Below are 21,058 nucleotides of genomic sequence, written 5' to 3'. Positions count from 1 at the left end.
AAGGCAAGCTTACAATAGTAAGGCATGGCAAATCAAACTCAGAGTCTGAATACACAAGGAAAACAATTATTGCAGGGAACCTAATTTAGCAGAGCATATTGCTAAATATCACTAATTAAATGGTTAAATACATGAAAACATGTACCTTTTCTAAAAAGCCTTCTTTATGCTAACTGCTTATCTACATACAGCATTCAGCAGGAAAAATCCCACACTTTCTAACAAATTCCAGAGGAAACAAGTCCATGAATGCTAGAATAGAGCATCTCATTCATGTTTAATTCAGCTGAAACTGGGTTGAGGAAACAGCAAATCACCTCCCATTCACCAATATACATAAGCTAAGCGGTGAGAACAACAAATGAGTTGCACTGATTTACAGTAAATATTTTCATTATCACAGAGAAATGAAAACCATACTAGTATTTTTGATTTATGTGAAATCTCTCATTTTGTAGACCTTGAGAGCAAAAAGTTTCCAGATTTAACACAAACCCATTAGCTATATGTAGGTAATAGAAAAACAGCTAACTCATTCAGCTGTACAACTTCAAAAACAGGTTTTGAAACAGTTTTTATTGGCACAGGAAATAACAGTTTTGTCCCATTTAAAGCTTGGAATGATTATCTGTAGGATCTTCAGGTTTTCTTTTTCACCTCAGGCGATTTCCCCAAATCCCCTCCTCCTTCACAGACGCACTTTGCATTTATGCACAGAAGCAAAACCTGAATCTGCAGACGTAGCCCTGGAGTAAAAATGGTGGTTGTCAGCTCCTGTTACATCACCTGCTTAAAATAACATCAAAAATCTCACAGCCCTTTCAGAGAAACATTTGTCTTGGTGGATTTACCCCACACATCATGGTTGGAATGACCCTAAAATAAGAGCTGCTCAATAGGACACAATCTGACGTAGAGCAACGGGAGAGTTACCTCTAAATCAAAACCAATTATCCCAAGTACACAAAGCTCCAGGAAAAGGAAACCGACCTGTCAAACAACCACGAGTACATCTGAAACAACAGCAACAGAGGCAGGGGTTTTTTAAACCAAAGTTAACAGGTATTTTGACAAGATTAATTCATATTCAAAATACAAAAACTTGCAGCATACTTGGAACACGTTTAAATGAATTCTAAAAGGCAAGTTCAAAAGCAGACTCGCCCTCGGTTTGTAACCTGGTACAGAAAAACACCAGTATCTAAATATTTTGATAAGTCCTTTGGAAAGTTTAGCATACTTTAGCTCAAGTGAAACAAAACTTTCCCTTACTCTAAACATAAAAACAAAACCTGCGACAAACAAAAGGTTTTCTCAGACCCCTGCTCATCACTGACCAATTCTTTGGTCCCAGCAAAACAAGTTGCATTGTTGACGGGGAATAACAGCACAGCTGCCTTCCCTGAGGTCAGAGCTGCCAGAGGCCAAACATGTCAGGCCACATTTGCACACCGCAGTAGGACACTGTACAACACTAATGGGCGCTACAGATTCTCGGAAAAAACAACAAATGTGCAATGCAGGCAAAAAAAACAGACAGAGACACACACACAGAAGCTGTTCTGCAATGAGCATTCTTATTCCAGCCTTCTGCAGCTCAAAATGCATGTTGATGATGGCAGACAAAAATGTCGGCAAACAAAATGACAATAAAAATAAAGAACAATATTAAAACCTACTTGCACAGTCCTGGAAAATATGAAGTCTGTGGTGACTAGTTAGAAGACTTTTTTTTTTTTTTTCTCCTTCAGAGTGCTTACAAAGCCTTCAGTCATTTTCCATCTAAACAATCTTCCTTTATACGCTCTATTACTCTAGTTGGAGCATTAGAAAGAAATACCTGCTTTAGAAGGAGTCTGAGCTTTGCCAACCTACATTCATTTTGCCATTTCTAAGTTTTGAACTTTGCTTCGTCTGGTTGATTCCCAGAAAGAGTAAAATGTTTTCTTCCGGGAGCTAAAGCCAAGCTAGCTCAGCCCTCAGCTGTTTTTGGAAGAGGTTAAAAATGGGTTTTCTTGAACAGCCCTCTGCCAAAATAGCTGGGGGATCAACACTGAAATATTTTAGGAAAGCAGCTCTCAAAGGAGAAGAGTCTTTGGAGTATTCTAGTAAAAACTGGTTTTGACTTGGCAAAATTTCCCTCTGCCAACATGCAATCAACTGCTTTACCGTTCCATGACGTTTCGGTTTGGAGGAAAGGAGATAGGGCCACGCGTGTGCATGAAGAAAAAGCCTGGCATTTCAGCTTGTTGTTCGGCACTGAGCTGGTCTGCTCAGCCATTTTCAGAAGCAGGAAACAAGATGTACAGATTTCAGATGCTATGTGCCTCCATCATTCATATTTAAGAGGAAACCAACATCACATCAGCAGCACTTAACGAGGGACTCATTCTCTCCTCGCAACCTAACTAAATTACAATTAAGCATAAGCCATGCGCAGTCTTTTCTGTATTTTCTTTTAGCGAGCTTTCTCTTCCTTTTCTCTGCTCCTTAAGACAATGCAGTCATGAACCAAACCTTAATTGAACAATATGTAGTATCTCACAAGCAAATCCAAACCTTTACAAATGCTTTACTCCATAACTGCAGTGCTTTTTTGGCCGTGCTGTTCCAGTCCTGGATAGGGAACAATCCAATCTGCATAAATGTATCTAACATATGCAAGTGCAAGGCAGATTAGTCATCAGGGCCTTCAGAAAATCACTACTTCTGTACACATCAGATACTGTGTTCAGCATAAACTAGCTTCTATTACTTTCATTTATCAAGTATTTTTAAAGTTTCAAGCGTCTTGAAAGTACATTTTGTGTTTCATCTTCTTTGCAGCTGCTTTAATATCTGGTCTACATTATATTCACAAAGCACGAGCTCTGTATCTTGCCAGAAATATCTGAGCAGCTTGGAAACAGCCTCTTTGGAGCGGAAAAAGCCCCCTTCTTTTTCTATTAAATTTAAAAAGAGAAGATACATACACAAGAACATTAAAAGCCACTCAGGAAAGGGCTGGATACATCCTGAAAACATTTAATTGCTTTTTTCCCTTTTAAACTGCCTCTAGCAGAATGAAAACATCAGAGTTGCTCAGAGATTCATGGCCTACTTAAAAAAAATAAAGTATTAATTTAAGGCAGTGAGGGGAGAAGGTCAAACATACAAACAAGCAGTAAATTATAAAAGGCACTGTGACTAGTTCAAAATGAAATGGCAAACCATCGAGCCAGGCAGTATTAACTCAGGAATGACTTTCTGGGTCCTGTGATTAGTCGATTAAGTTGCTGTCTCTTGGGTTATCAGAAGCACTCGATAGGGTGTTTCTGCTTAAAACAAGGATATGATACACAATGTCTGTGTCTAAGATGATCCCAAAATTTCCAAGTATGCATGCCCAGGGGCATAGTTAAGATTTTGAGGGTTAGTGAGTTGATTTTACTAGGCATTGGGGGTGGGTGGGTTTATTATTATGAAAGCTAACTGGGAAGACTGGAAAGGTAGTTTGCTCAGCACCTTAAATTAACATGCTTCTGGTTTCATAACTAGAGGTAACTGAGGGCTCTAGTTAGAGACTCATCAGTATGTGGCAATTCTCCCCCCCCCCCAGAACTTTAATGCTAGAACTTGGAGTAAATAGATATCTAAGTCTTTAAATTATAGGAAATGTATCTGAGCAAGTGGAAGTACAAGCAGCAGTGGACAGCAGATTTCCATGCAAAATGCAGCAGGAAAGGTTCCCTAGAGGATAAGCAGAAGATAGATAAACTGATTACAAAGAGAAAGATACAGACTTCTAATGATACAGGAACCAGCAGAACTTCTTACAGAGAGGAAGTATATGGATAAATATCTGAAAACACACAGCCCTGACAAACCAAAAGCACATGAACAAAAGCTGCAGCAGGCTGCAATCCATCTCACCAACAGAGGCAAGAGAGAAGCAACGACAAACATACAGGAACCTACGGGAAAACCAGAAAGAAAGTCAAAACTAGATAAACATGTACAAACACACACTTGCGGAGCAGGCTGGCAGGCAAAGCCTTGTGTTAATCAGAGGCATATTAACAAAGAACTGCTGCAAAGCTACCAAATACTCCAGCCTAAACAACTTTCTACCACACACACGGCCTCCCAGCCACAACGGCCCAACCTGCAACTCACCCTCAGGTGCTCAGATCACTTTTTGAAGCTTCTGAATGAAAAAGGCACATGCAGGGCCTCCCCCCCCAAAAAAAACCCGTTTGTGCTGAACACACTGAACCCACCCAGAACAACAAACACACCTCCAGCACAGGGGTTTGATTTCACAGTGATACTAGCTGCAGCAGAGCACACACTGCACCCCAGCACTTGAGTTTAGTCACACATACTGAGGCAGAAGCCGTCTTTCTGCATGATGTTATCCTGTACAACATGCAGAAAGTTGCAACAGGTTTATTAGTAGACTAAAGGGCACAAAACAATGCCTGACAATTAACTTTGCGATGCTTGCACAGCGGAAAATTTCAGCTCACCCACTTCCTTTCCCAATATTCTCTGGCAGCAGAAGTACCAGTTAGCATGTTACAATAGAAGAAGGAAGAATTAATGAAGTATGCCAGAAACAAAGCAAGTGAACACCTTGTTTACCTGAACCTGAAGTATCCACAGTGTCTAAGCATAATGTAAACCTCCCACATGCTGTGATTTTTTTGTTGGAACAATCTTACTTCACCAAGTAGCCTTGGCTTTCAATGCACAGAAAAAACATGACTTTTGAGGGTTTTTTTGGCTACCCCTCCACAACTAAACAAGCACCCACACTTGGCTCTATCCATGCAGACTCCAATGTGCAGGACATGAAATGTTGACTTGTGAAGGCTAGCAATGAACTGAGGGCACAACTTTAATGTTTGTCTGGCAGCGGAAAAATTTAAAAGGTCCTCCCCATACACAAGTGGCTTTATTTCCCCTCCTTCCTGACCCCTCCTTTGTGGGGATAATGTTTGTGACACAGAACACTACATACTCTCAGAGTTCAGGGGTGGGAGCCTAAAATACAAGTCTCATCTCTAATACCTGGGGCATATTTCACCTGTTGAAATATCGAGGGGGTAGAAAAGCAAAGCAGAAGGGCAGGAAAAAGAAGCCATGAATTTAACATGGCAGGTACCTCTTAAATCAGCTTTGTCTAACACTAAAACATGCATTTATTAATCTGCTTCTCAGGCTTTGTGATCCTACTGTGACTCTACCTGTATCCAATTCAACAGATGTTTGAGAGCAGGCAAATCCAGATAGTCCAACCTAACAAAAGACCATTTTTTAAATTTTGTTTCTTGCTTATCTACCTCCTTGTTACTTTAACTAGCTTGAATTACCTGGTAATTAACACAAACCTCCTTCTCCCAGCAGATAACCAATCCAAGTAACTTCAGCACAGAAAGTACAGGATGATTCCTCTCTCTGCTTTCTCACCAGCCCCCTTCTAGAATGTGGAATTCCGAAATTCCTCTGTGAATGTAATACAGTATATGCATGCAGCATAAAATATTACTTGCTATTGCCTTGTGCATTTCTGGGGTACAATACTCCAGCTTCCCTTGTGACATCTACTAAAGCAAAGTGTTAGAAGTTCTCTGCTTAATTCCAAACCCAGCTGGAATTAAAGCTTTTTGGAGTGAGGGGAAGCAGAGACAACCACAACCCTACACCTCACAGCTGCTCCTGACAGCACAGCAAATACCAAAAGGTACACATGAGCACTGGTGTTGCCCAAATACCAGAAGTAAACCAGATTCTTTACGAAGTTTCTATTCTTCCTCCAGGAATTCTGCCAGAGAAAACCTTGAGTTGCAAAGCTGACACACCGAGAGGACTGCTCTGCTCCAACCCAACCATTAGCTAAGATCCACAACCAATGCAGGCATCTGAATCTCACTGATTTCAGTGGACATTAAGATGCAATTTACAGCTTCTGGCCTTTACAAATAGCCCAAATGCCTACTTCAGAGCACCTGGAGCAGATGCTTTCAGCGGCTACAAATGGCAGGAGGCTGGCATTTTTCTTTTCTTTCCTGAAAAAACAGAGCACACAAAGACAAGTTGACAGACTAAAATTATACTAGGAAAGTCAGCAAAGTTTTCAATTGTAATTCTGAAATAAAATCCTCTTTTCAGTAACAATGCTGACCAGCCTAGAGGGCTTACTCAGATGGCAACACACAATTTAAACCTCAAACTTTTAGAACTTTGGCCTCCCTACAAGTTATACACCATCATTAACAGAAGCTACTCCACTACAGACAGAAAGTTCGCTAGATGTCGTTGCAAAAACCTTTTTGGTACCAAGGAGAAGACAAGAATAATTCCATCTTTACTAGCAGTAAGGTTATAAAATAGACTATTTCCTTTTTTCCTAAGGGACAAGCATCAACAGATGCAGTTAACACATCCCACAAACCACGGCTTTGTGCTTCAAGTTACAAAAACAACGAACACTGTAAGCTAAAGTCTCCCAAAGAGTTTTTGTTACAAGGCAGCCCTTCACGGGCACAGCAAGCCCCTCCAGGAGGTCAGGAGCTCCTGAGCAGCTCGGGAAAGCATCACCCGCAGGCGTCCAGGACCACAGCGCAGCCCACCCGAGCCCCCCGGTCACACGCTCTTGCGCTCTGCTCCCGCCCCCACGGGGCTTTGTATCCCCACGCCACAAGCCCGGTTTTACCACCGGCAGGCAACGAAACGCGCTGCCGCGGCGAGGGGCTCGGAGGCGCCGGCCTGGCCTCGGCGCCACCCCCGCGCCCGCACAAGCTGCTGTTCGCGCCGCTCACAGGCCGCGTGGCGACCCGGGCGAGCCGAGACCCCCCGGCACGGCCCCCGGGGGGCTCCGGGCTCACGCAGCCTGCCGGGTGCGCGTCCCCGGGGGAGAGCTGCTCCCCCCACCCCGTCCTCGCTCCCCCCAGCGACCGCCCGCGACCGCGCCGAGGCGAAGTCGCGCCCCCCCCCCCGCCGTCGCCCTCGCCCCCCCCCCCAGCGCCCACCGGCGGGCCCCGCCGCGGGAACCGCCTCAGGCGGCGGCGCCCCGGCACCCCCCCGGCCCTCCCGCCGCCTCGTACCCGAGAGGCCCCCCGCCGCCGCCGTGGCGGGCTGCCGGAAGGCCGGCGCCAGGCTCCAGGTGAAGAAGGCCGAGAGGCCGGTGAGGGCGCCGGCCGCCGCGTAGGCCAGCCGGAGCGCCAGCAGCCGGCTCACCGCCATCGCAGCGACGCTGCGCCGCCCGCCCGCCGGCCCCGCCCCGCGCCGGCGCGCCCCCTGGCGGCCGGGGGACCCGGTGGAGGCCCGGGGCGGGGACACGGCGGGGGGCGGGGACACGGTGGGGGGCGGGGACACGGCGGGGGGGCCGGGGGGGGGCTGGGGGGGGCATTGGGAGGGCGTGGGGAGAGGGGGACACAGAGTGGACGTGGGGAGCATGGGGACACGGAGGGACACGGGATGGACGTGAAGGGCACGGGAACACGGGGGTCGGGGCATGGGGGGCATGGGGACACGGCTGGGGGCATGAAGGGCACGGGAAGCGTGGGGACACAGGGGGTGTGGGGACACGGGGGCGTGGGCGACACAGGTGGACATAGAGGAGTTGGCACACGGTGGCTGGGGGTGTGGGACACACGGGACATGAAAGCATGGGAGGGTGAGGGCACAGGGGTGTGGGGGGCACAGGGGGACATGAGGGTGATAGAGGCATGGGGAGGTGGGGGCACAGGGGGACACAGAAGAGACGTGGAGGGCGTGGGGACACAGTGGCTGGAGACACCAGGGTGGGGAGACAGGGACATGGAGGCATGGGGGGGATGTGGGGATCATGGGGGGTCAGGAGGCAGTGGGGCTGGGTGGGGGGACACAAGAGGCACGGGGGGACACTGGGAGCTGGGGCAGCAGGGAGGGCTGGGGACATTCACTGCCCGGCTTTCACTTCCTCTCTTGGGGCATTTTCCTTCTTCAACCAGCACCATCCTGCTCGGTTGTGGGATTGTGGTTTGAAGACACCTAATAAAGGTTCTTAAATAGTTTTAGGGGGTTTTCTGTTCCCTTTTTCTCCCCCCACCCAAACATTTTTTCACTTTCTGAGCTGTTGGCTGGGTTTGGCTGCACTTAAACCCAGGGGGCAGCGGGGCAGAAACATGCAGCAGGGATGGAGACAGGAATGGGCTTTTCCCACCTATTTCATTCAGATCAATTATTGATTGCACTTATGTCAGCGGCGCATTGCCTGCCACTCAAGGATGGCTAGGACACGCTCTGCCCAGAGCCTGGGAATCCATTACTTGTTCTATTACAGCTCATACTGTTTTTTCCTTAATTTTCCAGGCTTAGTCTTTACCAAGATGATCTTTCCAGGGCTGGGAAAGTGCAGCTTGGCTGCCGTGACCACAAGCACAGGATTCCCTGCTCTAGATGGCAGCAGCCTCCTTCCCTTTCAGCCTGAAACGTCCCTGAAACATCATCTCCCCTTCCCTCGAGGTCTTGAAAACCACCAAGGATGGAGTTTCCCCACATATCCCATGTGAACCTCTATGATTTCAGCCTCCTGCTGTGAACCACCATGGAGAACCTGGCTCCATCTTCTCCATAACCTCCTTGTAGGTGCTCAGGGAGGTTATGTGACCCCGAGACTTTTCTTTAGGTTGAACAAACTCCATTTCCTCAGCTTCTCCTCATGGAGAAACTCCAGCTTCCAACCATACTCCAGCTTCCAGCCATGCTCCAGCCTCCAGCCATCTTGGTGGCCCTCCACTGAATTCACTCCAGTTCATTGATGTCTGTCTTGTATTGATGGCCCAAAACTGGACACAGCATCTAGATGTAGTGCAACGAGTGCTAAGTGGAGAGGAGCAAGTGACAAAGCATCAGAGAACATGAGGAGGATGTGGAGGATCCTCATTTTTTGGAGACCATGATGATGAGGACAGTCATGGCATGTCTGCAAGTGCTCCCGTTCACTGGGGCTCAGAAATGTGGCTGGGGATTCAGCTCTGCCAGTTCAAGAGCAGGTCATGGGATCTCAGAGCAGAAAATGTTTATGCAGTGTGACCGACCCATGAAGCCTTATCACATTCTTGGCTAAAGACCTGGAAAAATTCACGGGGGAGCTCACCGCAGGGCTCAGAGGAGAAACAGCATTTCTTGGACCATGTCGTGAGACATTATTCCACACACACCTCATGCCTGAGATGCTGAATGCACATCACGGTCACTGGTGAAAACGTGGATAATCTTGCAGCTCGTTTGGGTTCAGCAACACTGATTCTCAGCCTGACACATCCCAGGGCTGAACATAGTCAGAACTCAAAGACTCAGTGACTATTAATAAAGTATTGGGTGCCCTTGGGACGGATGGCTGCAAAGACCTGTTTGTCCAGGGTGCCTTTGCCTGCAGAAGGGACATGCTGTTAGTGTTTTTTTAGCATAAAATCCTTGAAACCTGCAAAACCCCTCTTTCCTGATGCCTTCTGCAGCCTTCACAGGAATCCAGATGCTGTGCGCACATACCTGAAAGCGCAATAAGCAACATCAGCAACCACCAGTCGCTATTCTGTGTCAAAACAGGTAAAGTCAGCTCCATCTCCCTTCTCTCTGCCCAGACTCTTCTCACACCTACTTTCTGCCAATTACCCAGCAGAAATTTGGAGATGACTTCTGTAACGTCATCCTAACTCTGCTGAGTCTGCCCAAACGGCTGGTGCCAAAGAAAAAAAGATTTTGTGGAAAAAAGTTTTTCAGGTAGAATCCTCTGACCTGATCAGAAACAAGAAATTCTGGGGTTTTTGTAGGTAATCAAGGTTCAAATGGATCATTTAGGGAAGATCAGGCCACAGCAGAAAGTCATGCAGAAGCATCTGGGAAGATATACTAAGGGGAGCAGGTCTATCACTTAGCCCGACCTCAGAGGTGGTCAACATGTCTTTTAAAAGGCTGTGGAGGGATCTGGGGATCACAAGCAGGTAAATCTGTCTCCAGGCTGGGTGATGGTATCAAGAGACCTTGGGCTGTTCACATAGAAAACAACAGGACATCAATACGGGTAAATATCAGGAAAGAGTAAATGCTGCCTTGGAAAGTGTTGTAGTTGGAGTCCAACTCAGCCTCACACAGGGCACCAATTGTTGTAGCGCAAGCAAGCTATCAGGCTGCAACAAGGCTCTACCACTGGTCAGATTCTACTGTCTGTGCTGTATCACCTTCCTCCAGAGACCAAGTCACACCCCTCCATCCAACCCCCTCTCCCACCCTCCCCAGGGCTATTTAACCACTTAGCAGGAACCAGCTACACCTGCACATCATCCATGTCAACCAACCCACTGCCGCTGAGGCAAGGCCACAGCTGCACGTTATCAATGTCAATCAACCCAATGCCTTCATTCCTCTACAGGAAAGTAGAATAAAGTGGCCTCGTGCAGATAACGTATGTTGATTTTTAAAGGTACTCATTGTGCTGTGCTACTTCACCTTCGCTGATGGGAAGAAAACAACTCTCCCGCATTAATAATTATCCACCAGATGAGACTTTAGAGCCAGTGGGAGATGGGCTGCCAGGTGCCCCTGGGCACCCAAGGCTGTGTTGGTGTGTCCCAGCTCTGTGCTGGGCACAGGTGGGTGTGAGCAGATCATGCAGAGATGCTGAGATACAGGGCAGGTTTGGAGGATGGATCTGTCAAACAGCTCAGCTTGAGGGTGCAAGTGCCAGCTCAGATGCATGATAGGGCACAGGAGCAGAATCAACACACAAATAAGTTGAGCTGCAGCTGGGAAAAACAAAAAAAAAAAATAATGAAGAAGAGAGTAGCGTGTGCATGCCTTCATCAGAAACAGGGTGAGCGCGGCAATGCTGGTCGTGATAGGCACCCAGGAGATCTTGACATCACCCTTGGTAGGCTGGTGCCCTGCAGACATGCGTGTCTGGGCCAGCCAGCAGTAGAGAAATCGGCACTTTGGGGCGTGAGTCACCTCATCCCAAGGCAAAGATCTCAGCCAGCTCAGGAGAATCGCACCCAAGAAGCCATTGCACCTTAAATCCCTGCCAGTACCATGAAGGCAGGTCTGGCAGCTGGCATGAGCATGCACCTCAATGCTTAAAGAGTTTAGTATGGGCAGCAATCAGCTTTTTGATCAGTTTGGTGTTACAGTGCAAAAGCATGTTGATCCGCAGATACAAAGGCAGTGCCACCTGGATTAGCATCCTCCCAGCAAATGGGATTCTCTCCATCCATGGAACAACCCCAAATCTGCAGGAGGTAACAAGAAGATGAGTGTGCATGGAGATGCCTGGGCATGATCAGTCTATAGGTCCTCCTTCCCTGTCCAGATGTATGTAATCACTGGACAAGAGTCCCGCACTGTGTCTAGCTGACCACCAGCTTTTTGGGGATGCTAAGATAGAGGAGATGTGGTTTCCACAATTACCTAAGCCTCCGCATCACCCTTGCCCAGGACCATGTCTGTTCTTGGACAAAAGGAGTTTGGAGCATCCTCAGGCAAGCAGAGGGGCAGGCAGACACCAACACACTGGAAGCAATAGCAACCTCAAGCTGGCCTTGGGATCAAGATCATCAGAAGCTGCTGGAATTTGCATGGCCTAATAAAAGATTCACTGAGCAGACACAATGAGCCAGAGCTGGAGCAGCTAGCCCAGCAGTCACTGGTCATGTTCCAGGGCAAGATTCACATCACATCGTTAGGAAATCCCTGCTTTCACAGGACTGGGCACATGGGGACACGATAGCCCTGGAGAAGGCGGCATCTGGGTGGTTTAATGCCCAGTTTACTGCAGAGCTGTTTATTTTGCCTTGCAAGCAGTCTGTCGTGGTTTAACCCCAGCCGGCACCCAAGCACCACACAGTCACTTGCTCACTCCCCCCGACCCAGAGGGGTGGGCAGGAGAATCAGAAAGGAATGTCAAACTTGTGGGTTGAGATAAGACCAATTTAATAATTTAAACAGGGTAAACAGGTAAGAACAACAACAATAATAATTATAACAGTTACAATGGCAAGGTGGAGAAAAGAATAAAATCCAAAGGGAAAGGGAGAAAGGAAAACCAGTGATGCAGAGTACAGCTGCTCACCACCTGTTGACCAATGCCCAGCCAATCCCCGAGCAATGATCCCCCCTAGGCAAACCCCCAAGTTTATATACCAAGCATGATGTCCCATGGTATGGAATATCCCTTTGGCTGGTTTGGGTCAGCTACCCTGGCTGTGTCCCCTTCCAGCCCCTTGTGCCCCCCCCCAGCCCTCTGGCTGGCAGGGCCAGGAAACTGAAAAGTCCTTGACTTGGTATAAGCATCACGCAGCGACAACTAAAACCATCAGTGTGTTATCAACAGTGCTCCCACGTCAGAGCCCAAACGGCACTGCACCAGCTACTGAGAAGAAAGTGAACTCCATCCCAGTCAAAACCAGGATGCGGTCTGAGGCTAAACCCAGCTTCATGACCTGGCTGACTGCAAGGAGAGCTGGAGCCGTGAGCAGCAGGGGGGGGCAGGGGGGGGAGGGGGGCATGGTGGTGGTGGTGGTGGCTGCCAGCCCCTCCTGCAGCCGGAAAGACCTTTCCCAAGCAGTTTATGGCAGCTCCACATTAGCAGGAGTCCACAGCAGCGGCTGTTGCCCACCTCAGGACATGTCTACCTTGGGACATCCCCACCCCAGGACATCTCTACCCTGGAGCATCCCCACCAGGGGCAGTCTGTGGGTGGTGCTGCTCCAAGTGGTAGAAACCTCTGGCAGGTGAAGGCAGGTGAGATGGCAATGAGCAAGTGGGGAAAGGAGGAGTAACCACTTCGGATGTGAATACCGAGGTTCCTCTTCAACAGCTCAGATTTGGCCTGCTTGCATTTCTCAACCTAACGATCATTTTTCAGAGATGTTTTTCCACCTCTCAAGCCAATGCAGGCTTCCCAGCACCTTGGCACTGCCCACAACAGCAGGCAACCCCAGATGGCATCTTAATTTCACAGAGATCTGGACCTTGGCCCTTTTCTCCCCCACCAGCACCTGGTGGCCAGGTTGCCCAGAGCAGAGTTTTCCTTCTGGTTATTGCTTCTGCCTGCAAAGTCACAGCAACAGCTGGGAAACAGCCGTGTTTACCAGGTGAGGGATCACCTTCCTCCTCCTCCCTCCGGCCCACACGCCACAGGTGGAAAAGCTGGATGGTGGCTGGATCTGGGAACAAAAGGAGGAAAATCATTCGAGATGGGGGTAGCCCTGTTTTTTTTTCAGAAAGCTGGAAATGAGCTGGTATTTTATCCTGTTCATCTCTTGAGATTTTGTCCTTGAGGCTTTTTTTTTTTTTTTTTCTCTCCTTCAAAGAAGCACTTCCTATATGGGAATAACTGGGAAAAATAATTATTTAGACCCTGTGATTATTAAAGACTCAAAGGCAAAAGGAAGAAGGAAAAGTTACGGAAATGGGGAGGTCCCAGCCCTTCCTGGTTTGGGGGAGGGTTGCAAATGCTGTCTTAAAATGACCCTTTGGGAAAAACTTTCATTTTTCCTCCTCTTCTCATGAATCCTTCCATAACCCCCCTGCCACAACTGCCTGCCAGTTCCTCATGGGCTCCTACCTGACTCTGTTCACTGTGAAAACCACAGTGATCTGTAATTCAATTTGCTGGTGCTGGGGCTAGGGGAGGTCCTTCAGATGCCACCAAGCCGCCGTGTCTCAGTGTCTCTCTGTCTCAGCATTTTGGTGTTCTGGTTATTCAGTGTCTGTTCTGGCAATGTGGTGTCTCGGTGACCCAGTGTCTCTTTTGGTGTCTCTTCCATGGGTCTAAAGGACTTTGTAAGGCAAAGCCTCTTAATTTCAACATTTCCAAGGGGCTGTAGCCATCACATGAGCCTGGCTGGGCTGAGCTGTGGTAGAGCAGTGCATTTGCAGCAGTAAAAACTGGCCCTGAGCCTAGTTTTCATCCTTAGGTTGGTTCATGTCCATAAATTAGACCTGCCTGGGATCAGCCTCTGCACCAAGACCCGCTGGTGCAGGGGTGCTGACATCTACATGTGACAGACTGGGTTAGGGCATCTGCCCTCTGTGCCAGGCAGACACACACCTCGCAGCTCTGCAGAGCTGATGGCCACTGCTGCCCTCCCCTGGCATCGCTTCGGCACTCGCCTGCCTGCAAAACACAATGCAGCTGAGGACTTCATTTAATCTTGGTTTTCCCAACTGAAATCTGCCACTTTTAGACCAATCGTAATGCTAATTGTTCATGATTCAAAGATATTTTGTCTGCAAATGAAGGTGGAAACCATAATTTTCTGGAAGGCTGATGATAAGCCCTTGCTGGATTCATATCTGAAGTGTTTACAGCTCTTTGGAGATGCAAATCTGGGAATCATGTTTCAGGAAGAACTGGAAGAAGAAAACTGGGTACGGAAATACCAGGAGAATGAGATGCATCATGCTCACCAAATGATAATTAAAGTAGTATGAAATGCAACTGCCTGGGAGACTGAAATCTTCCCTCCTAAAAGAGCAGCATCACTTCCATGGCAGCATATTCCTGCTCGAGCCACAATCCAGTCAATGATCCTAATATGGCTATAGTTATGGCTGGACGACTACAGCTAAAATAATACCTATTGTGTTTTCTTTGCAACAAAAAAGAAGCATACGATAGCTTGTGTTAATTCCAGAAGAGCTGCTAATTCTGTACCAATTAGGAGATAAAATGCAGGAGCGGAACTGCTTATTAAATTACAAATCATGCAGACTAAATCCGAAGATTATTTAACGCCAAGTGTTTCCACAAGACACTTGCAAAACTGCGCTGGAATAATAATGTCACTGTGGAAGTAGTATTAATCAAAGTAATGAAAATATAAATTAGGGAAGGCTTAGCCAATAAAAAGGAAATATATATAGTTTGAGGAAAAGAAATACATAAAGTAGCTACATTAAAGAATAAAACAACATGCTTAGAGTGCAGTAATTTAAAGCCATTTTCCCCAGAATCGTATTTTCAACACTGATTTGTTATCTTGTCCTGGTAAGCCAAAGAGATGATAAATATAAAAGATTTCTTCTACAACCATCTGCCAGGAAATACATTCATCAGTAATACAAAAAGTTCAGCCATTTCTTCTTGAGTTTCTTCTGTGCAAATGCACCAGACCCTACCACTCATTGTCATGAAACAATGCCAAAAATAGGTGCTGTAATGGAAATACCAGCATTTAACTCCTGCCTTTGGGTAGTGGTTGCAGGAGGGGAAGCAAGTTTCAGTATTTTGCTGCCCCATGTATCTGCAGTTCCTCTTTAGCACAGCCCCCGTGCATCTTGCCACCACCAGTGCCGCAATTTAGCATTTCTGAGCTCCACCAGATGCTTTGTCAAACAACCTGACACTCAGAGCTCCTTATCTCACCTGCTGAAGCCCCTTTGGGTGTTGATGCCCAGCTCCAGTTTGCTGCAGTGACAGCCTGGCAGGCTGGGCATGGAGGCAACCAAGCTCCTTGCATTTGGAAGGAGGCTGAAAGAGCTGCTCCAGAAACCTGTGCCTGTCAATTTGGGGCAAGTGAAAGATGAGAGCATTGCTGATGTGATCCTGGTTTGCAAGCACATCACTAAAATGCTTGCAATTGAGTGATCTCGGGAGTAGCATCACCACCTGTAATTTAACAAGTAAATCTGGGTCTGTACCTTAGCCCCTAATTGCTGCAGAATTAACTTGTGTTTATCAGCCAGCACAAAGTTGTGTCCAAAAGGCGAGGGCACAGGGTCCTGCCATCCTGTATGTGCCTGGAGGCAGCAGGACGGAGCTTGATGGCTCCTAGTCCTACGGCTGGCCAGGGGACAGAGGAGGCACGCAGCATGGCCGGGAAGCGGAACCTATTGCAGGAAATAAACCCCATCCCTGCACAGCTCACAAGCAGCAGAGTCAAGAGCTCAGCCCAAAGCCACCTGCCCACCAAGGTCGCAGCACACTCCTGTGCATGGCTTTCTGCCTGTGCTGTCACCCATTGCCCCAGCCCTGCAAACACCTGAACCCCTGATGGCCACCTGCCACAGCGCCGGGCTGGCATGGCTCTGCTGCACCCGCAGGCTGCTGGCCGGCACGGGTACCCGCTGCTCGGTGGGAAAGGCCAGCCCCGGAGCTATAAAGAGAATGAGCCTGACATCTCCTGAGCTTTATTTAAGTGCTGACACTGTGCGTTTGCTGCTTTTCCCACAGAAAACCGGGGCCGGCTCACTGTGTTCCTGGAATGCAATTTTATCCCCAATTTGATTTACGAAGGAACCTGAGAGGAGCCTGGAGGTGGAGGGGGCTTTAAATTGGCCTCACAGGTCTTGCAGGCACGGGGAGAGGCTGGGCAAACACCCCAGAAAACACCTAGTGAGGCTTTTGGGGTAGTGCTGCCAGTGGTGCCCACCAAAGCAGCAGCCCCCAGTGTGGGCACTGCTGGGGGCTCAGCAGAGCTGCACCCCAGCCCCACGGCAGCACCCCATGATTTTACCCCTTGCCCATTGCTTTCACCCAGCCCTCAGCTTCGCCCCAGGATAGACTGTCTCTGCTGCCACCTTTATTTATGTTCAGCTATTTAAAGCTTCAAGCTGTAGGCAACGTCTGGGCACTCGCCCTGGGAATGCAGAGTCCCTCAACCAGAGAAATGACCAACCACAAAATACAGCTGCTGCCCCCAGCCCCCACTGCTGACCACCACCCAGGGAGGTGGCTTTGCTGTGTCCCTGGAGGTGGGTGGTTGGGGCTGCAGCAAGCCCCAGGGAGGAAACACCAGCCCTGCCTGTCACCCTGCAAGCCTTGCTCTGATTTACAGCCTCTGGGAAGGGGCCAGGAAAGGTTTCCCGATCCCACAGATGGGGTTTATTGTCGAGATGCTGACTGGGAATGCTGGCCGCAGCTCCCAGACCTCAGGGAGCTTCTCGTCTCTCAGGGAACAGACACCATTTTGCTGGAGGCTCGGCTCTGGGTAGCTGCCACCGTGGTCCCTTGGCAATGGCGGGAGGTAGGTGTGTGTCAGAGCAGCCCTGAAATTAGTGATTTGTGTTAATGAACAGTGGAGAAGCGACTGGCAGCCACGAGACCTTGGCTCCAGCATTGCAAGGGGAACTCAGCCTGCCTGTGAGGGCTGAGGTACCCACACCAGGGGCAGTAAATCCCAGGGAGGCAGGAGGTGGCAAAGAAACAATAAATCATTTGTGCCCTGAACTACCCATGAAAATGGAAATTATTATTTTTTCTTTCTTTTTGGCCAAAACATGGGTGGTAACAGCCATTCTTATGAATTATCCAAGTCCTGGAACACATAGGTCAAAGCCTGGAGGATTTTGTTGTGGGATGTGCATCTCTCCCAGCCCATGTCACTGAAGGTCTGAGCACTGATGAGATCTGAAAGGTCAAACAGCCATTTGCACCAACACCAGCACCACCAGATTCACTGGGAAAGATCTGTGAGCAGCAGCCAAAACCCCTCCCTCTGAAAATCACCTGGCTCCAGCAGGTCCCATAAGCTGCACATACTCTGCACAAAAGCTGCATTTCCATGGGTCCATGCCTGCCTGCTCAGGGAGATTAATTATTATTCAAGTGCAGATAAAATGAGCAAGTTAAATACAGTGATAAAGAGCCAGATAAAGCAGAGCTGCTCTGTTTGCATTTTATGGCAAGGCAGGAGTTCTCTGCTCGGAGCTAATCAGACTCAGGCAGCTGGTGCAGCCCATTGGAAATGTGTCCCTGCGGCCGAAGCCAGTGACCTGGCATGCTGGCCAGGTGTGCAGCTGTGGCACAGCAGCAATCCTTCAGCATTCCTGCATCTGGATTGCACCTGGAAAAACTGCAGGAGAATTGGAAGAGTGCAGCAGTAGCAGCTGGGGTTGTTGGATGCTGGGTTTCTCCATGCCTGGCAGCAGGATCCCACACTGGCCATTGCTGGCCCAGAGATCTCTGCCATCGGATAAGCAGTGTTCCACATAGCTCCATGGCACTCCTGTGCCATACATTGCTGGCTCTGGTAGGAGTGCCTCATACAGCACTGCTGCGTGGTGCTCACACTCTGGCCCTAAAGCGTCTCACTGGTCCAGTAAAGACAGGACACTGGTCTGGATGAAAGTAATTCAGTTTCCAGAGCCACCATCTCTGGGAGATGCTCAAACATGTACCGGCCCATGGTGGGATGCTAATTCCCGATTTCCCAAGGGATTCAGACCTCTAGCAACGTCCACAGCACACAGTGGCTGTGGGGTCTCTGTGGAGGATTGCCACCCCAGCTCCCCATGCACCATCCTGCTTCACAAGCAAGCGGGCCCACTCCATGCCATTCGCTGCCAGCACAGCTGCACCAGCCACAGCCTTGGAAAGTTTTCTAAATTCCACCGGGGCTGGGAGCTGCTCCCAGGAATGCAGAGTGGGAGGAAGTGAGGAGATGGCAGCAAAGGGGCAGGGAGAGCACTTCGGCAAGAGTGGCAGGGCATCCTTCAGCACTGGGTCTAAACTGGGATGGGATGGGATGGGATGGGATGGGATGGGATGGGATGGGATGGGATGGGATGGGATGGGGTGGTGGAAGCATCAGCTAAGATGCAGGGAGAGGGAGAGGAACCACCCACGGTCCTTGGTGGGGCCAAGGCAGGTGTCACGTCCTTGGCCTGTTGTACTGCATCACACAGCTGCTTGAGTAGGGCTCCCTCAGGGAAATGCCGCTCCAAGAGCCTCCTGCCCTCCTCAGACCTCTTCCTCCTTCTCTTAATTAGCTGTAATTTGCATGGGGGGCATGTCTGTGCAAGGCAGGGATCCCTCACCCATGTCAGCAAAGACCCAGGGGCCCATCAAAGGTGAGCAGATCCTTGATGTGCAAAGCGCAAGGCAGCCCAGAGCTCTTTCCATCAGGCCAAGGAGCTTTCCAAAGGTTCCTCCCTGCAGCAGCGGAGCCAGCAGCTTCCCTCAGCACAACAGCAAGGCCGTATCTTGGCCCACTGCCCCACCAGCATTTCTGTCACGTCACCAGCTCCTTGTGAGCAGGAGCAGCTCTCAAGAATCGCTCCCAGATAGGCTTTACCAGCCAGCAACAGGCAGTCGAGCAGCAGGGAGGTTGCTTGAACCCCAAGCCACCTTTGCCAGTGCCAAACTCTCCTTCAATGACCCATTTTGAGCTGCGGCAGGAGTGGGCTGTGGCTGAGGAGACTTCCTTTGTAATGGGCCATAGGGGCTGGGAGGGGCTGCAAAATATCTCATAGAGTGTTGCACACCCAGTGCCACCTGAAGCGGGTGGATGCCTGGAAAAAGCTTCGGAGCCCTCCCTGGCACCCTTGGTGTGGCACAGGAGAGATGCACGCGCAGGCAGATGCACGCGCAGGCAGTGGAGGTGCTCAGACAACTCTAAAGAACAAGCTGGGACTCAAAGTAAGAAGCCCCAGCTCGCTGGGACAAGGCGCTGGCACAGCACTCGCAGCCATGTTTTGGGGCAGACTCTGCGCCACCATCCCTGTGTCACCTCCCCTGCACCGTCCGTGCCCACAGCATGGCACTTGGCCCAGGGCCGAGGGGGGAAAAGCTTTTGGCACTGGTAGTTTCCTGGGAAAGGGCATTATGTTTAAGGTTGTAAATACATAAAACACCCCATGAGAAGGGCCAGAAGGAGCCTGCACTTCCCAGGTACAGTCTGTGTGTGCACCCCGCTGTGCCAGGCTTCAAGAAAGGGGTGCAGAAGATGCATCATTTGCAGCATAATAATCAAATGGGAACTTTGGTGCCCATTCCTACAACATCCCAAGTCCCCAGGTCATCCAACCCACCCACGTCTGCCTTGTCCGTGGGGCCTCAGCATTGAAATGGGACCAGCAGTGCTACAGGACGGGGAACTGCTTCACTGTGCATTTTAAATGCCACTTGAAGTGTTTTCCAGGTAGTGTCAGGCCTCATCCAGCCCCTGCATTGCTGCATCTCTCCCTCCCCAGCTGGGACCAGTGACCATACTGGGTTACCAGTGAAACTAGCTGGGAGTCCTTTAGCGAGATCCTGAGGTGGGGGGGGGGGGAGTGGGGCAGTGGGGGTGCACAGAGGACAGTTACGCAGCAGCTGCCCTGCTTTGGCTTGGAGATCCTGGACCAAACAGCTGCACGTGAGAGCAGGCTCCAGGCATGGTGTCGGTGGTGACAGATCTCAGTGCGAGACTCTTCAGCGCCATCATGGTGCATGGGTGGTTGGCGTGATCCCACTGGCAGCAGAGCGCAGTGCCTGCGGCACCTGAAGCTTCAAGGTCTCCAGGAAAATGCCTTTGCTGCCTCTGAGCACTCGCAGGAGAAGCAGATGGTGGGAGGAAGGATTGCTGTCCCTGTCCCGCATGACTGCTCCTGGATTTGCCCAAGGCCACACCGGGAGATTCTATCTCCCCAGGCCCACGTGGGGTGGCCCCAAGAAGTGACTGTCCCGGGGAGCTTGACGTGACCCCCAAAGTCCCTGGGGTGTCTGATCAAGAGACAAAGCAGGAGCGCACCAAGGATGCCTATCCAAACTGTTTGCATCCAGTTGACATTTCTCATCACTTTGCTGGTTGGGGTGGGGGCTTATTTAAATATATACATTTTTAAGTCGTCTTTTTTAAATAAAAACATAGGATTTATTTCAAAAGTAAAAGCTCCTTTTGGCAGAAACCCCTTTCTTTTTAGCCAAAAGCCCCAGCACAAGCACTCCCAGGACCTCTGGGCCACGCTCCAGGTCTGCTCCTCTGTCCTTCCCAGTCAGAGGGTGGGGACCACCTCCCCAGTATAAATCACCTCCCACTTTCCAGCACCTCTGTGCCCTGTTCTCCCCAAACCATGCTGGGCCCTGTGGTTCCCCAATCCCCAGGGTCTCAGTGGGGTGCACAGAGCAAGTGCAGGGGCTGCTATAGACAGCACGATGCCCAGGGTCTCAGTGGGGTGTGCAGGGTTTCCTGGAGACCCCCTGATCCCTGGGGTCTCCATAGGGTGCACAGTGTCTCCTGGGGACCCCCCGATCCCCGGGGTCTCAGTGGGGTGCGCTGGGGCTCCCTGAAACTCCCTGATCCCCAGGGTCTCGGTGGGAAGCACAGTGGCT

The 21,058-nt window shown here is 49.8% G+C and overlaps 1 protein-coding gene and 2 long non-coding RNA genes across 6 annotated transcripts in view; 1 reads left to right on the top strand and 2 right to left on the bottom strand.

Annotated features, from left to right (window-relative positions):
- Positions 1-7,340, bottom strand: part of SLC48A1 (solute carrier family 48 member 1) — a 35,333-nt gene extending 27,993 nt beyond the window's left edge. For 3 of the 4 annotated variants that reach the window (XM_080368926.1, XM_080368925.1, XM_080368924.1), the window contains exon 1: positions 7,089-7,340. In XM_080368926.1, the coding sequence (XP_080225052.1) occupies positions 7,089-7,227 (139 nt within the window). In that variant the 5' untranslated portion in view covers positions 7,228-7,340. The remainder of the gene's footprint in view (positions 1-7,088) is intronic. The other variant, XM_080368927.1, reaches the window with a different exon arrangement.
- On the bottom strand, positions 557-4,149 carry LOC308055236. Its single transcript, XR_013924494.1, has 2 exons — positions 1,680-4,149; positions 557-746 (listed from the first exon to the last, which is right to left on the bottom strand). It is a non-coding gene; the product is annotated as an uncharacterized lncRNA (long non-coding RNA).
- A 76-nt stretch (positions 7,341-7,416) lies between the features above and the next one.
- Positions 7,417-10,487, top strand: LOC308055234. Its single transcript, XR_013924492.1, has 2 exons — positions 7,417-7,490; positions 8,338-10,487. It is a non-coding gene; the product is annotated as an uncharacterized lncRNA (long non-coding RNA).
- The last annotated feature ends 10,571 nt before the right edge of the window (positions 10,488-21,058 follow it).

This window comes from Falco punctatus, assembly GCF_963210335.1.
Source record: "Falco punctatus genome assembly, chromosome: 18".
Lineage (NCBI taxonomy): Eukaryota > Metazoa > Chordata > Aves > Falconiformes > Falconidae > Falco > Falco punctatus.
This window is presented reverse-complemented; position numbering and strand designations above follow the sequence as displayed.